Here is an 18,092-nt window from a genome sequence, read left to right as displayed (position 1 = left end):
ATTTTGATAAATTCAATTCTATACATTGTGCTTATAGCTAAGTCTTATAATTTATATATGTTGCATACTTATAGTTGAGAGGCAAGGTTGAGTTAGCGAACCGGTTTATATATATATATACATACATAGTTTTACTCGGTACAGTGTTAGGTTAACAACTTTACTATATTTATTTGCTTTTGAACCCTGAGCAACTAAATGTGGCTCCAGCTTACCAAAATTATGAATGTTCGTTGTGTTGCGGGATAATTTCATTGATTTCTGAATGTCAATAATTACATAACTCCTGAATCTACTTGTAGCTTGAAGGATTTAACAACTGGAGTCGCCTTTAAGAGCTAACCCCTCTGTGGACACCTCGGCCAATGGTCATATGTATTGTATGGAGTGACGTTTATCTGACTAGCCATACATTTGACGTGCGCCTCTCTCGCTAAAATTGGCAGACCGTTTTGTACAGAAAATTACAGACAAGGCGTCTCCAGTTGTTAAATCCTCCAAGACTTGTAGGTACGATGTGGCTTTTTATGAGTAGAGTAAGTGGTTTGGGTATCGTAATAGGCTCCATTATTCAAAACGTTTTTTTAAAACGAACAGAAAAATCGCCTGATGGTAAGCGATTACCATTGCCCATGAACATCTGCAACATCAGAGGGGTTGTAAGTGCGTTGCCGGATTTAAGATGGGAGTACGATCTTTTCTTGAAGGTTCGTATCGGTCCGGAAATACCGCAGGCGACAGTTCAATCCACAGTTTAGCTGTGCGAGGCAGGTATTGTCAGCATAGAAGCATTTCGCAAACCTAAGCCGTTCCGCAATAACACTATGAAGGATCTGTCCGACACTTCAGTTTTCTATACAAACCGTCACGTGATCTTTTATAATCGGAAGCCTCGGCCCGGAAATAATAAATTAACCCTCAATTTACGTAGTTACAAATATAGTAGTCAACATTTACTAGAATTAGGTGCCTACCTCTATTTTAATTATAATGGGGCAGAATTTACTTAGCAAAAACTCTAATTGCAAAGGGAGAGAACAATAGTACATTACGATACAAGTGCGAAAAATAGGAATCGTGTCGATTTAAAACACTCCCTTCGGTCGTGTTTTAATTTATCGCCACTCGTTTCGAATTACCTATTCGCACATGTATCGTACAACGTTTTACAGTACATATGGCCCTTTAAATGTTCGACACAGTAACATAATATGCTACTTCTCGCACTAGTGCTATAAAGTAGCCCCATATGTACTGTAAAATATTTTATCGACTATTAATACACCTTATTATGAACGCAGCATCTCGAATAGTATAGGAACAAAAATATTAAGATGGAATGCATTAATTTATTACATCAGAACATAATGTTTCATCGATTTATATAACCAGTTGTCGATGTTTAATTTTCGTCAAATACGCTTTCGGCTTTCCTCTCATGCTGAAAATGTTTCAAATACAGTTACATGCTAACTAGGTACGCTCTCTTTTCATAACGTCATGTTTAAATTACATTAAAACGTTGAACATTTACGTAACGTAATATATTATATCTAGTACCTAATAGTTTTATTTAATTTACCTAATCTAAGTTGAGTAAGTTGTCCCTAAAAGCCACCATAAAGCAAGCATAGTATTAAAAATTAAACATAATTAAAAAATACATCCATGTTATTGTTATGCTCTTAGTCAGTTATCGATTGTCGGTAAAATAATTTGCTTCTCCCTCTGACATGAATTTTTGCTATGACAAATTCGCTCCTTGTAATTATTGTACATAAGTACCTACGAGTATATATGTACATTATAGGTACAAGTTCACAGAAGTGTCCAAAAACAGCCGTCAATAGACATACAAACTGGCCACAGCAAGCCGGCTGCTGCAACCCGCATGGACTCGCTTATTGATATGCACATTGTGGTTGTTAATTAAGAGTGACACGAACATAGCCGCCGCCATACAATCCAAGTTTTACGCACTCATTTTAAAACGATATTCTGAATTAACATGAAAATTCAAGTAACGTATATCTACTACTTATGTCTGGTTTTGTTGCTAGAAATAGTAGAATTATAATACCAAGAAATTAGAGCGAGCGAATAGAAGTTTTAGATACAAAACGTAGGTAACCTATAACAATGATAACAATCTACAGCAACGAAAACTAGTACCAGATGTGCTAAGTTTTATGTAATTTTAAAATGAGAATGTAAATTCGACCGTCTGTCCGATTCGAACTTTAAGATAAGTCCTAAAGATACGACATGGATCGGATATGTAAATGTCAAAAGTGACAGTAATTTTTTTTACGTATCTTAAAGTTCGAACCGTGCCGTGTATGGTAGCAGCTTTTTGGCGGCGGGTTCGTGTGACTCTCAATCTATCTTCACAACTGACGCTACACTTTCCCCTGCTAAATGGGACTAGCCCGATGCATTAAGTGTATACATTACAGCACTATATGCGAGAACACGTTGTGTAACTTTAAACAACGCGATTACATTCAGACCCACGAGCTAATTTGAACTAGCTTTGAGCCTGGATCTTTATTATCGGTTATTTGAGTTGGCAGTTAACCGGAACTAGCACTATAGCTTCAGTAAAAGTTGTTATTGTGGCTTCGCTTGAAAGAGCAATTATAGTGAGCTGTCAGAAAATGTGATTTATAGTTGGAATACTTGGTATTTAGATTTAGAAGTCACACTCACTCTTACTGCCACTTTTCGAACGGCGATGGATAGCAATACAATTATTTTGCGGATGTATTATGTACATACGTATTTACCTATTATTTGACAAGCATAGCCTTTTATTACACTTGCACGTAAAGCAAGAGCTGTGAGAGTTAGTAGTAGCGAGAGAGGCTGTAGCCTGAAAAAGAGTACGTACCTACGAATTAAATGTGTTCGCTTTATTCGCTAGATATATGTTGGTAGTAAGTTAGACCCCTTGGGTAATCCAGCAATGAAATAGCGCGTTATATTTAGTTGTGATAGACGTTATATAAGACGTTACAGCGAGCCGGCTTTCCTTCCTGGTTATGGCGATATTATAACAAAAACTTAATGCTAAGGGCCGATGTGGCCGATTGACTGCCGATGGCTAGATTGCCAGTTTTGCGACGTTCCGCTTTCGTTGAGTACCGAAATTTATATGTATTAGGTACTAATGTTTATATCGCATAGATATTTTGGTTAGTGTCGATGGAAGAGGGTCAGATTAGGTTAGGACTAGTGTCCGACCGAAACATGTTTTATTGCCGAAACCGAAGGATCGGTTTTGACCCTAGATTCGCCCGAAATCGAAACATAGACTTTTATAGACGTATCACAAATTGCGGGATAACATATTTTTCGTTGTTTTTTTAATAATATATAATTCTTGGTACCACCTACGGGTACAAAATAAAACAAGTTTAGTAAATACGTTAAATAAAATGTAGATATTCTAAGTTTAATTGTAAGAGATCACAATCAACCAAGCTTCAATAAGGCGTATTCAATTTACTAAGTGGACACTCTAATCTGCTAATTTAAAAACAATTGGTGTACAACTGACAACAATACTATTCCCTCATTCATCAATTGCTACATATTTATTCCTTAGTAGTCAAATATGTGTGTCGATGGAGTGAATTAATTAATAACATTGCAAGTTGGCTGTGCAAACATGATGCACACTGCACAGGCAAGTATTAACTGCAAAAATCGTAAATATGTTCAAATTCTCCAAGTCTAACGTGAACCAGATAATTAAAACATTTATAGAGCATCGTAGGTTTGAAGATTTCCTGGCACAGAAGAGGCCCGGCCAATTCACAAACCAAAGTATTGTCATGCGGCTGTTAAAATCGAAAAATTACATATTGGTTTGCGAATTTCATAAGAAAACAGGCTTTAGTTTAAGTACAATTGAAAATATAAGAAAAATACACAATAAAGCAAAAAGGGCAAAAAGAGCAGCAAAGACTTTTGTAACAAATCCAAACACAGCTATGATACGATGTTCCATCATGAAGTTCCAGTTCATATCTTCCGGCTCCATCATCAGATCAGTTCGACAGTACCATATTATTGTATTGTCATCAGAACTATATACAGCTGCCAATTTTCATGACGCTAGGATCCTTGGAAGATGGTTAAATTGGTTACCTTAGATTCCATTATATAGTGTTACAGGTTGACCTAATAAAAAAACGTGTTAAAAGCGTGTTAAAAAGAAGCGGCAAAGTTTACAAATATTTACTTAAAGATTAATCTTATTACAGTTTCTCATTATATTATATACATATTTTGCGTCATTCATCAGTATTTTAATGAATGACGCAAAATATCGACTCTGGAAAGGAGAAATGCGATAAACGACGCACAGCTAACTTTACAGGGGAGCCAAAAACTGCAATACTTTGAAAAAATATCATTAAAATTCGTAATGGAAACGAAGTAATTAAAGGAAAACTTTATAAGGTTATAGTGATATGTTCTAAATTATCCTATTGTTATATTATTACCTTTAAATGGGTTATTTTACAATTTTGTGTCGCCTAAGCAGAATAATCATAAAAATAAATTTAGGTGAAATTATCTTACCGACATGTTTTACAAGAAATTAGACAGGTAAAAAAGTCCAAGCTAAAACTGTGATAACAATTAATCGAGTAAAAACTAAGTTATTGCAAAATATGCTTATTTTATAGTCAGTTTTTACTGAACAACGCGATATTGTTTTCAAAATATATGTAAAAATCGACATGAATCAAATCAAGATAAATTATCTAATTACTTTTCAAGGAAAGGGAATTCATATTATGACCAGGTTAATTTACCAGGGCCCCAACAGAGAAAACATTAAAACACGATTTTTCGAAAAAAGAAAGTTCTGGTTTGGCAGCGAGTTTAAAATTCCAGTGACTTGAATAGTGCGTCCTATTTTGCAACAGGAACTTATTGGTAGCGACTTTTACCGAAAGTAATACGTCGAAAAACGATTAGTTATTATCTATCAGAAACATCCTATCCCTCCTTTGTTTTGGCCCGATTTGGCGTGTGGCCACTATAAATGCTGGTCAGAGAGTGGAATCAATGATTTTATGAATTATAAAATCATTCGTTTTGTTCAAAAATAAGACGTCAGCCCTATCTAGTGGTACTAAATCATTGTAGATGCACCTAGGAACGGATAGGTGAGACGAGAAGCTAAAACGAAAACCACAGCCTTTCGAAAAGTGTCAAAAATGTATATGCAGGCATCGCCATGGCATTAGAAGGGAATCTACAAGGTCGTAAAGTTTCGGTGCTGCCGTAAGTTTCAGCAGTTTTTGCGCCGAAACAGAACCTTCGGCCGCTTCTTATGCCGAAACCTGCCGAAACTCAAACCGAAACAGCGAAACTTCGGTCAGACACTACTTATAGTTAGGACGTCATTATAATGTCACATGCGCATCTATAGGTATACTATTCACTAACTTATTTATTGAGGATAATCTAACTATTTACTAGCAAAAGAATTCCGTGGAGCACCTACCAAGTACATTTTATAGAAATAGTAACTAAATTTATCTGTATTTGCTCAACTATGGAACAATTAAACCTTTCGTTTGATAAACGGACTCGGGTACGGATAGCCGCCATATCAAGTGGGTCGTAACGTAATATACAAATCTGTTGATAATGATCAGAGCATTAAGTTTAACTGTCGTAAACTCTCACTCAGTTATCTGCGAGTTCAGTCAGATATATACATATATGTCTATAGGTAGATAGGTACGTGGCCTGGTTGCACATCAAGATAGTAGAGCACGGAGATGCGATGATATGGCCACAGGCCAGGCCAACGCATTACGAGTACAACATGCATAATAATATAGTAACTTATGTAAGCTATCTGTGCAGTATTGTTCGTATTTAGTATTTTGTCTCTACAAACAAAAACCCTGTATTTTTTGCTAATCAGTAAAATAAGCAAGAAAAGCGTTGCTGCGGTTCAGTTCGCTAAACAAATAAATTAAGACAGCAGCAGCTCTTTTCAATACCTGTCATTTAAGCGCACGTGTTCTTTCCATTGATTATTTCATAGGGTATGATGCGAAGACGTCTATATTTATATTTGTCCTCTTATATATTTATCTTAACTATAATGGTAGTTGTACGTCCTTATAGCGTATAAGGTCCGCGAGCCTGCCAATTTTACCCCGCTGAATTTTCCAATACAATCTGGCCCGCGAAAAGGAAGTCGAGGCCGGTTACGGGTCTCAAGTTTAAACGTTTAGACACCCCTGGTTTATAGCTTACAAATGTATATCTATAAAGGACGTAAGTAAATTAAAAGGACGTAAATTACTTTCCGGGGGACAATGAACTTCACCGACTGGTTTGCGACTCGGGGTTTCTGGGCGACTGGGATACCATGGATTATCTTGTCAAATAAGTGCAGGCCGTTTTTCAAGACATAGGGTCGCCTAATGACATAATCCCTCGATCTCTAGCCACCATCAATGTGCCTGCTCTTCTTGAGCCGAGTGGCATTATCAGGGATGATGGCAATAGGCCTGATGGGTGTCCTTCTTTAGTTCCCTGGAGCTTGGACCTCTATATATATCAAAGAGAATTGATTGTAATGGAGAGGTAAAGTTTAAGAAAAAAACGCGCCCCTTAGTTTGACATCCAAAAGAGATGGCGCTGTACTGCGCCATATGTTTTTCGGTCACCAAATTGTCAAACGTCTACTTTTGACAATAGATTTACCGTAAAATGTATGGAGCTGTACCGCGCCATCTCGTTTACCTGTCAAATTTGAAGCACGAAATTGTCTTATATTTTACGCATCTTACTCAATCAATGTATCTTTGATATCTATCATGTAAATAAAGGTATTACGTGTGTTCCCTGCAAGTTGATAAGAAACAAGTTGTTAGAGTCAGACCAAGATAAGTTGGCAGCGATTTTGGCCTAGACAGCGCAAGTGTTATTGTAAATTATGACGTTTACTTAACATTTGCACAAGCTGGGCTGTTAAAATCGTTAGCAACTTAGCTTGGTCGGACTCTATTGTTTTTACCTAGTCATGGAATAGCATGCCTATGAATAGTTACCGATATTTTGCTCGTCGTAGACGGACCTACGTGCTTATACGCACACGTGAACTCGTAGTTTCAGCTAGGCCGTGTGTTGGCAGACGGTGTGATGGTGTTCCTTGTTGCAGATGGCGCTGGTCGAGGAGTCAGGCGCGGGCGCCGCCGCCGACGACCCGGAGGCGCTCCTCAACGAGTGGCTCGGCGAGCTCACCGTGCTCACGGCGGTAAGACCCTGCGCTTACCTACGCCGCTTAACCTAAACTGAAATAGATGTATAAGAAATATGTATATACTTTTAGTTTAAAATCAACATATTTCTATATGAAATAACACTATCATCAGATTCAGATCAGATTGGCTCTTAAGTATTGCTTAGACAATTAAATATAAAGCTTTTCCTATTAGCTTACGGAGACGATACCCTAACCGCTTGCGTTCGACGAACGGATGGAATAAAGAAGGATACTCCTAAGGCCAGTGCAGATGGAATAATCAAATCGACCGATCTGATCAGAAAAGAATTGGCGATATTTGAGCGCTCTATGTAAAATAAATGTCCCCAAACGTGAATACTAGCGTCACAAACTGGACTCTTGCGTCAGCACCTCCATTTTACCGATAATATCGGTCATAATCGGCGAGCCAAATTGGTGTTTGCTTCCACACCACACCACCTACCCGCATAGCCAACATGCTAATCGTTAACGCTCCGTAGCGAACGAAACACAACTGTCACTGTCGAAATAATACGGAAGAGTGATGAGAGAAAGATGACTACGCTACGGAGCGTTAATGATTGGCGTGTAGGCCACGCGGGCTGATTTGATCAGACAATTGAATCAGTATGGCGAAAAATTGTTCCCATCTGGACTGGCCTTTACACAAATATTTTTTCATGTGCATTTGGGGATTTTGACGCATTGCGTCTCACGCTGCGGGTACCGCTGCGTTCACCGCGTAAAACAATGTTTGGTAATATATTATCTGATGTAAACTGACACTGTGCGTCAAACGCAGCGTTTATCGCATAAAACAACGTCGCGCTTAGAGGAAATCCAAAGCTTTTTTATCCATACATTACCCAGGCCATGAAACACAACCGAAATAATCTTTGTCATTGTGTGTACCTACAAGAAGATAACGTAATTATACGTTTTGCTTCAAACTTTTGTAAGTAGGTAAGCAGTTTAGTATTTAATTTAAGTAGGTTTATGTAGGTATAAGCGTACGTTTTCGTATCCGAGGCCACACGTATTAAATTATACAAATAAAATAGTCTAAAAATTAACAATCTAGGTCCTACTTAGAACACCGGCCGTACGGTTTTGTATTAGGTACCTGCCTGGCATATTGCCTCCGGAATTTGCCTATCTTAGAACAGGGCCTAGCAAACTAACTAGATAAGTAAAGCTGCTAATTATATTTTTAAGCAAGCAAAACTTTGCTATACTTACTTACCTATCTTTTCAATGTTTATGATTATACAAAATACTTATCTTATGGCTATAGATAATGTCCAGGTAATAAATATCTGATGTTTTTGTTAACTCTACCTATAATTGTGCTCCATTTATTGCATACATAACGGTTTAAATTTTTTTAATGCTTTCCCTTTGTTTAATCTTTAACCCAGCCGTGACAGTGACACTGCGCGGTAAGATTAACAGCCATTAAACATATTGCATATAAAATTTGAGTAAAATGAGAAACCTAAATTTCACTAAGGTGGCGCTTCATTTATGTGGTGTGCTCTCATTTTATTTAAAACTTAGGAGTAGGTACGGTCAACCAATTTGATTCCTAGGCCACTATAGAACCATGTCATAATGACTTCTACGGCAATGCTTATTGAGTGATGTATAGTTAAAGCGAAAAAGTTCTATAGTGGCCTAGGATTCAAATTGGTTGACTGTACCTATACTAAAATTGGGTTTTTGACATGCGTTGTTAATGATTCAGAAACACCACCTGGTCGAAACAGCGAATCGACACAACGAGATTGTTAAGTATAAAAAAAAGTAAAAAATAAATGGAGATCTGCGTGTACGCACACGTGTGGAGCAACCGCAGCCGGCGCGCGGCAGCCGGCAGGTGCGCGACCGTATGCGCCCGCGCCATGATTTTGCTCGTTCTCGAAACCTTTTAAATTAATATTTGTATTTATCATCTTCTGGGCCCCAGATAGGTACATTATATTCAGCTTGAGCCTGTTCAAAACACCTTTTGCTACAGGCTCTTGAACTTCAACGACACGAGTCACACGGGGCAGCGTTACTATTTTATATTAAGTAGTATCTAGTATAAAATTAATAGCAGTCGCGCTATTAAGTTCTCGCGAAGCAGTTTTAAATCCAAGGAATAATTATAAAAGTTGGTATCTATGCTACTTAGGTGGGTTCCTAGGGTTACCAGTCAATCTCGTCATGTAGCTTTGTTGATCATTATTGTAATTCTAAATAAAGTATTTTATTTACACCAATACGTTCATACTCTAAGAATACTTAGTGTTTTTCCGATACTTTTATTCTATAGTTTTACCTGTAATATAGGTAATAAATACCCTACCATCAGCTCTAACCTAACAGCGGCGGTCGGTCGTTGAATTTCATTTATATATTTTTTTGTTTGGTTCACCAACAACTGCTTACACTAGCGCTGAAATATTTATTACATAGGTACTAGTAAATTTTAGCTAATAGTAAATTTGTAACTTTCAAATCCATGTTAGTATTAGTACTTTAGTAGCTACTTAAGTAGGTTCCCAAATACACTTTCTTTGAGGGATATACAATAGAATCGAAAATATTTTCAAATGTGGAGAGAATAGCCGATATCGTCCGGCGAACTGGTAATCACTGGGCCCCATTATACTTAACGGTCGAACTAACTCTCTTATTTAAAGTCATTTAATGAACTTCTGACAAATGAGTTTCGGTCAAAAAATATTTTTTAAGTACCTACACACTATATATATTATTATTGCCGAATGTACTTTACGCCCTCAAATCAAATAAGTAGTAATCAGATTCGTCCACAAGAATAATTTAAGTCAAAACTCGAAAGCTTCACTCAAATTATTGTATTTTTTAGGGTTCCGTACCGAAAAGGTACAAAAGGAACTCGTATGGTGTGACTTTGTCCGTCCGTCTATCTGTAGGTATGTCTGTCTACCACATCGCTCTCTCGTCGCATCTGTTACTTTTATTATGTGTTTTTGTATAATAAGGAGTTTACCTTACCTTAATTCAAAGTTTGTACGGAACCTTCAGTGCGCGAGTAAAACGAACTCGCACTATACCAGTTTTTTTTATACACATTTGATTTGAAGTAGACATAAATAGTTAGTTTAAAACAGAATTGCAAACGTTTGTCTGATTGTTAGTTATGTAGTGTGTATTAAAAAGAACTTTAATATTGTCAGTATCACATGCAATAAGGGAAGGCTAGAGTTTTTTTTTTTCGTTTACCGCTAAGGAAACGACAGCTGTGGCCCGTCATCCGCCTGAATCGGCCAAAAAACAACGCCTCTACGAAATTTAGGCAAATCACATGCTGTGTGAAGTGTGTGAGTCCGCCAGAAAAAGCACGTGCATGCATGCTCTTTCCGCCCGTCGTCTCTTTTAGACATTTTAGCCCGTACCTGCAGAATGTTGGGCTCTAGCATAACTAGGTCTAGTAGCTCTACTATCTTCAGCTGGGTATTCAACACGTACCCGCCTTAATCGACTCGGTCATCGTTATGTGTTTCATTGGAAACACTTAATAGGAGCGTGTTCGCGGAAAATGTACGACTTAATTCCACCATTCCTATTCTATGAAGATATATTTCTAAAAGGCAATTTCGGCAATGCGCTCGTGCCATAGATGTCGCAATCGTCCATAGGCTGCTGTATCCGCTTGCCACCAAACAATTTATATTCTAGCTTTTTATCACCGACGTGTGACACCAATTCTCCCTGATTTTAATATAAACTTACTAAAAAGAGGTTAGCGTAAATGACACCATAATAAACTTTATTTTCATGCCTCTTATGCGCACCTGTACCATCGAGCAAATACTGTAGTTTATATCTGCAGTGGCCACACAATAGTAAAGAGATTTCGCGAATTACAAAGAGTCTTCCCTCCTGCAAATGTAAATTTTGGTTTACTTTCTTAACGAAAGCCGGTCAGTTGGTTCTGTATGCGTGAACTGCTCTTTTCCTGCGTGTGCACACACCGCACTAGCTAAATTGTCAACATACCTAGGTGATTGTTATATGTTATGGTTTTAGGTTTATATAATGTAGTTAATTTAGTTTAATCTGTAAAAACGTAGATAGCTCAACGAGGGTGCGGAGTGTTAGGGTCGGCAACGCGCATGTAACACTTCTGGAGTTGCAGGCGTCCATAGGCTACGGAAACTGCTTACCATCACAGGCGTGCCGTATGCTTGATTGTCACTGATTTAGTATTCAAAAAATCTTACACTTAAGTGTCTTGTTACTGATTTGAAAAAATAATTTTGCTTCTTGGCTTTAGCCAAGTATTCGTTTATTTACAAGTTTTTTCAAAGTATTATTTATTTAAGCCGAACACGACATTATTAAGCCATATTGAATTTTGTTTTTAAATATAAGTATAACGTTTATATTTTGTATTGGCTTGGAAGCCAGGTGTACGCTATTATCCGGCAGTGGTGCGTCGCGCAGATCGTTCTCGGTCACCTTGCGTGGCAGGTGCAGTGCTCCAGTGATTTTGTTTTAACATCCTCTCAGTAACCATGACTTTCCATACTTAAACTTTACTTTCGTTTCAATGTGGCTCGAATATCTACTACCTACCTATTTGTTGACTTCAGTAAAAAATATCCCACAAATAACATTACACGTAAAGTTTTGAGTCAAATACATATATATATGTAATTTATGTAAGAAATTAAAGTTCAGACAATAGCGAATCACAGAATATTCTAAAATGTTATTTATTTACACCTAATAAATAACCTTTGCATCCGGTAGACGTACTTCGTAACAGTTGCATTATATTAATATTTTTCTTTTCTAAGTGTTATAACTTATCAGTCTACTTTTTCAGGTACTGATGATTATAAGTACACATATATAAAAAATAACTTTTTATGTTTAGATATAAACGCATTAATTTAACGTACCTATGCCTATACTATACCGTTTTCGTCTACTCGTGGAGGTTGCATTGCAATATATTGTGATTTTATTTTATTATAATCAACATAACTGGCGATTAAATACATAGCGAATTGCTATTACTTATTTATTTAAGTACAGGTTGAGAGCAAAGTGGTCATGTTTGGGCGTACCTATTTAATTGATGCGTCTGTCAGCGCCGAAGATTGAATGCCTATGACACATCTGTCGCGGCGGCAGGTGGCGGCAGACACCACCTGTTGCCTTTTTTTGCTCGGCCACCTTTTTATGCGGGTTCAGGTTGAGATACCTCCTAATGCCATTTGCTTACAGAATCCGTCCGGAAGCAGAGATCAATTTAGTAGCGATTACATAATAGCCTATAGGGAATAATACCTAAAGGTACTTACTTAAATAACCATTATAAATCCTAAACCTGCGATCGGTTTTTTTGGTGTTTGGGAGTTTTATTCCTTGTCAGGGTTACTATCAAATTTCGTGGAAATAAAGGGCTTTATCAAAGTAACCCAAATATCAGTATAATACAAACTAGATCGCCAACTAAAAACTAATAACAAAACTAATTGAAGCATTTTTTGTCTCTATTTTTTATGTTAATGTTCAATTCAAAGAGATAATTATGTGTCTATAAAAAGGGACCTTATTGTCAGTTCTAGTTTCCGAGATAATTGCAACTGTAGTAAATCATTTTTTTTTTCTTTTTTACTTCATATTACCTATGTAATAAGCAGAGTCATAATTTTGATTTGGCAAAGATACTCAGTTTTTTAACGATTTTTATAAGATAAATGATGTATCCCATTTTCTCAAAAATCCTCCAAATTTTCCCTTAAATGTCCCATGATTGGTGCTGTTAACACATTAAAAAATGTCATTCGATACACGTGCGGAAATGTCATTCCTCACTCGTCCCGAGACTTCCGAGTCTTGCCACGAATCGTAGGCGAGTGGCAAGAAATCTCGGTACTCGTGAAGTAATGATATACTTTCCACACTTGCATGTATGAAATGTACTATTGTTTTACAAGGGGGCAAAGTTGTTATTTAACCCCTCTTGCTAATATTGATATACGCAAGCGAAAGAGTCCAAAACTGAATCACGAGCGAGCGTAGCGAGTGGAATCTTAATCGTTGCTAGGGTTTGAACTTTTAAGGCACGACGGTTAAACAAACTTTGCTACCGAATGAAACAAAATTAATGTTTCACCACATAGTAAATAACTGTGAGTTCCTATAATTGGCTTCCTGTATCTACTATATTTTTCTATGTTAATGTCACAGCTGTTGGATCTCCAAATAAATAAAAATAAAATAAAACATTAAAAATCAAATCCAAATGAATGCTAGTAAAAATTTTACATTCAAAATCATCGTTGATAAGGCAATTCTACCAGCCAAAATGAGGAAACAACTCAAAATTGGCATGAAATTACATACTTAGTCACTCTTGTGGATAAAATACAACTATCTCATCAGTTTTTAAAGAATAAAGAGCGCTTTAACGAGCTACTTTGGTGAAAAAGGTTTTACTATCTACTCCAGTTTTTTTCGTTACTTGTAAATGAATATGATTGTGGGGGCTAGATTTCTGTTTTCCACCCCATCATGAATAGTGCGGGTGAGGAGTGGTACGGTACGGATGATGTTCGTGACATAATGCCTACAAAGCGTCGTGGTCAGCGTTTTTGTGTGCGTGCGTCTGGGGAGTGTGGGTGCGCCCGACGCGATCGGGACAGTAGGGAAGTGCCGGCTGCCATGCGAGCTTCAGTCGGGGGGGGGGACTCACGCACACAAACAAGCCGCGCGCCCCGCACACGTGCACATTACGCAGTGCTTATACTGGTCTCCCTTCCCCTGCGCTGTAGCTTGCTCGCTGCTGCTTGGCGGGCGCTTACGGTCCATAATGTGTCAAAACTCTAGTTGTGTTTGAGATTGCGTACGTTATACGCGTTTTGTAAGTGGGCAGTGTACAATTTCTTTGTCCTACACAATATAAATAAATATTTTCAAGTCGTTATCGACGATATATGTTTTAAGATTTAATATCGTTTAAGCGAATGGGCGAGGTCAGCAGTGTACGAATAACAGTGCCGGTATTAGGTCGCGCGCAGACTCCTGTGGCACTCACGCGGACATTTTACCTCTTTTAGTTTTAGGACATCCTGCCATGTTGCATATTTTCATTTTTAAATGTCCTGAAGTTTAAGACACCATCCTCAAGATTACAGCAGTTATGGATTGTTTTTAATAAATTTTAAAGTGCAGCGCCGTGCCGGCGCATTGGCATACTTAGCCGATAAAATGTGAAGTTCTGGTTTATGAGTCACGAGTTGCAATGTAAGCGGAATGATGGATGTTCAAGTGAACGAGCCGAACAGATGGCATCGTGGGGGTCTCTTGTGTACGCTTAACAGAAGTTTTCGGCTGACCAGTGGCAGATCCAAAAACGCTCATATTGAAAGCAGACCAATTATAAGCATTCCTGAGATGTCATCGACGGTGAGTATCTGACTACTTTTCAATTGTAGACGAACAGTGCTTTTGCACATTGACGCATCCAATGGAAGCGGAACTACGGATGGGGGAAGAGGGCAGCTAATGCTTGCCGAAAAATCCCCGTGGTAATTTGTAGAACAACAATAATAACACGTGTAGTAATCTGCGTGCCTACTGCCTACTATGCATAGAGGAAGACCGCGAGAGGAGGCGGAGGGTGGCAGCGGCCGGAGCGTCGACCGGCAGCCGCCACACATGCTCAGTGTAGTATTGTAGGCCGACCCGGCTCCGGAACAAGGAACTAAGCCCCATACCATAAGTTAAGCCCTCCCTATTCTATCACTAGTCGGGAATGGGAGTGTTATCTCACTAAATTCAGTTTGTTTGTTCGCCATAGCTTCAAATACACACGTTATATATACCTAAATGTCAACAAAAATCTCATTACATATACCTATGTTAGCTATCACAAAATAAATAATAGTACTTCCTTCTTCTTCGCGTTGTCCCGGCATTTTGCCACGGCTCATGGGAGCCCGAGCGTGACAACCAATCCCAAAATGTAGCGTAGGCACTAGTTTTTACGAAAGCGACTGCCATCTGACCTTCCAACCCAGAGTGTAAACTAGGACTTGTTGGGATTAGTCTGGATTCCTCACGATGTTTTCCTTCACCGAAAAGCGACTTGTAAATATAAAATGATATTTAGTAAGTAAGTACAGTCAAGGTATTAAATGTCGAGACGGACAAAGTGCCAAAAATATGTACACACAACCTTAATGTATGGGCAATAAGGGCGTGTAGACATATTTTTGGCACTTTGTGCGTATAGATATTTATTACCTTGACTGTACTTAAGTTCCGTAAAACTCGTTGGTACGAGCCGGGGTTTGAACCCGCGACCTCTGGATTGCAAGTCGTACGCTCTTAACGCTAGGCCACCAGCGGTTCACAATGGGCCGGGTGCAGAGGGCTTGGCGGGAAAACAAAAACCATCGCAGCGCTTCATGTGGCCAAAGTTGGCGAAAAATCTCGCGGTGTTTTGTTTTGGTACTTCTCAGTTAGTATGTTCGCGATAAACTTAAAAACTACTGAACGGATTTTCATGTAGTTTTCACCTATCAATAGAGTGATTCTTGAAGAAGGTTTAGGTGTATAATTTATTAAGGTTTTTGTGTAAATTGGTTGAAACATGACCATGTTTGCCAAAGATGTCGGAAAAAAATCACGCTGTCTAGGAGCTTTAATCGAAAACGCTGCCTAATCCGTTTGAGATATAACAACACAGTGTATGGTGGAATTGTCTCTCTTTGATTGATCTACAAAAAGGCCCGCGGTGGTATATCTTTTAAGGATCACTTACTATACCCATTCTCAATTTCTAAAACTACTTATTTTTCTTAAAAAAAAAGATCACATATAATCTGGTATTTGCAAAGCTATTTTAATATTAATCAACAAATTAAATACGTCATCGTCAGTTACATTGAGGATTTCATACAGATAATATATGTATATTGAATCGAAACATCTTTAAAATAATTTTAATATGTTCCAGTCTTACGGGAATAAAAAAAAACATAACGGCTAATGTCAACACAGATTTAATATAATACACAGAATACAAATATTATTTTTAACGTTAATCTTCTATAAAATTATGAATTCTCTCCTAAATTTCCAAATTCCATCTGTCGTCTGTCAAGTGTATGTCCGAGAACGATGACGAACGAGATAACATAATCGTAATATAGGTGAAAGTTGCTGTTTAAAATCCATAAAAAACAACGTTTTTTATATTGGTAAGCATCATATTACGTATTCCCTCAAGAGGTATGTTATCAAAACATTTTTTTCTTTAAATTGTAAGGAAATATCAACAACAACATGACATCACTATTTTTGTTCGCACATAGACAATTTACGCACACACTTGCATTTCTTTTTTGGTCACACTTTCGAAGTTTGACAGTCGTTCTATACTATCCTATTTCTATGGCCTATACGATACGCAACGTATATTAAACACCCCTATAATGGAACAGGCACCAGTAATGGGATGGTATACTTAGACAAATTCTGTAAAACCAATCTTTACCATCAGTTTTTAAACGCTGACAACATTTTACCCTAAACAAGGGCCAAAGAGCTGCTTAAGTTTAATTATTCGTAGATATTTGTTAATTTGAAAATTAATGATGCCATACATCCTATGACTGGAGCAAAAAACCATAGTTTTAATTGGTTAACATGATTGGTGCCGTTAACATATTATTTGTTTCGTATCGCAGTTTAAATTGCTATCAATCCAAATAAGTTGAATTCCACGATTCTATTGACGTATTTAACCGTTACCAATTTGATAGTCTGGGGTCCTAGTCAAGATGACAATCGTACATCGTTAAACGCCGATCGAAAAGAAAAAATGTATCGGGAAAACAGATGCAACGAACGTCACGTGGTCACCGAGTGGTTCCACAGAATATGGAGCAGGAAGCAAAAGCCCAGAAATGGTCTAGAACAAAATACCCAGGGAAGATTAACTTTACTGTAAAATTATCTTAGATACTTATGAAATCAAATAAAACTACGATAGCTAAATCTGTCTCTAACTAAAGTTTTACTTTCATTCTAACAAATAGCTTTGTCCCTACTTACGTAAGTAAAACTTACAAGTGTATTTTAGGCCAAAAGTCTAAATAATAGCTTTCTTTATCTACGTCTCCTTCCACTGCATTTATGTCGGGCTGTTTATTAAAAGTTTCGATTACACTGTTTTTCCTAACTTTATGTATATAATATCATCTTCTTGGGAATTTTTTTACGTCTTCGCCGCCTCGTTGACTTGATATGAAGTCAATACATTTCGCGCCCCACACGCCACGACTTTCTTTTCCTCAAAGAAAGGCTTTGAAGAGGTTACAAAAGGAGCTGTATGTAGGGACTATTAGGGACTCTAGGCTTCGGTTTAGTTGACTTGACACCATGCATCACTAATTCACTATACGATTTATTCATCTGGCCATTCGTAATGTAACGTATAGGAATGTAGAAGTTTGTGCTGTTTAAGTGAATACAAGTATGTAGTCACAAATAATTGATTCTTAAACGTTAAGGGGTTCCTAGTTAGTATTCAAACGGCGTACCGACTGGGCACATTTATAGCTCACAATTAGTTTCCTGGGGCTCATTAAAGGTGCTCGTTGGAATGCTTAATCGGCTCGATAGGGCTCGTACCTGTTATCAACAAGTGTACTGTCTAATAGACACCATTCATCGTCGCTGAGAGAACCGGGTCTCTGTTCTGGGGCACAGATGTTGACTGAGATGTTCAATGAATTGGATTGATTATACC

General features: G+C 37.8%; 1 protein-coding gene across 3 annotated transcripts in view; it reads left to right on the top strand.

Moving 5' to 3' along the window:
• Positions 1–18,092, top strand: part of LOC133515774 (amyloid beta A4 precursor protein-binding family B member 1-interacting protein) — an 86,322-nt gene that overhangs the window by 53,818 nt on the left and 14,412 nt on the right. For 2 of the 3 annotated variants that reach the window (XM_061848368.1, XM_061848376.1), the window contains one exon: positions 7,202–7,297. In XM_061848368.1, the coding sequence (XP_061704352.1) occupies positions 7,202–7,297 (96 nt within the window). Of the gene's footprint in view, positions 1–7,201; positions 7,298–13,859; positions 14,741–18,092 lie in introns of those variants that run through there. The other variant, XM_061848362.1, reaches the window with a different exon arrangement.

This window comes from Cydia pomonella, chromosome 1 (assembly GCF_033807575.1).
Source record: "Cydia pomonella isolate Wapato2018A chromosome 1, ilCydPomo1, whole genome shotgun sequence".
Taxonomy (NCBI): Eukaryota; Metazoa; Arthropoda; class Insecta; order Lepidoptera; family Tortricidae; genus Cydia; species Cydia pomonella.
Note: the sequence above shows the minus strand (reverse complement) of the source record. Positions and strands in the feature narration are given on the sequence as shown.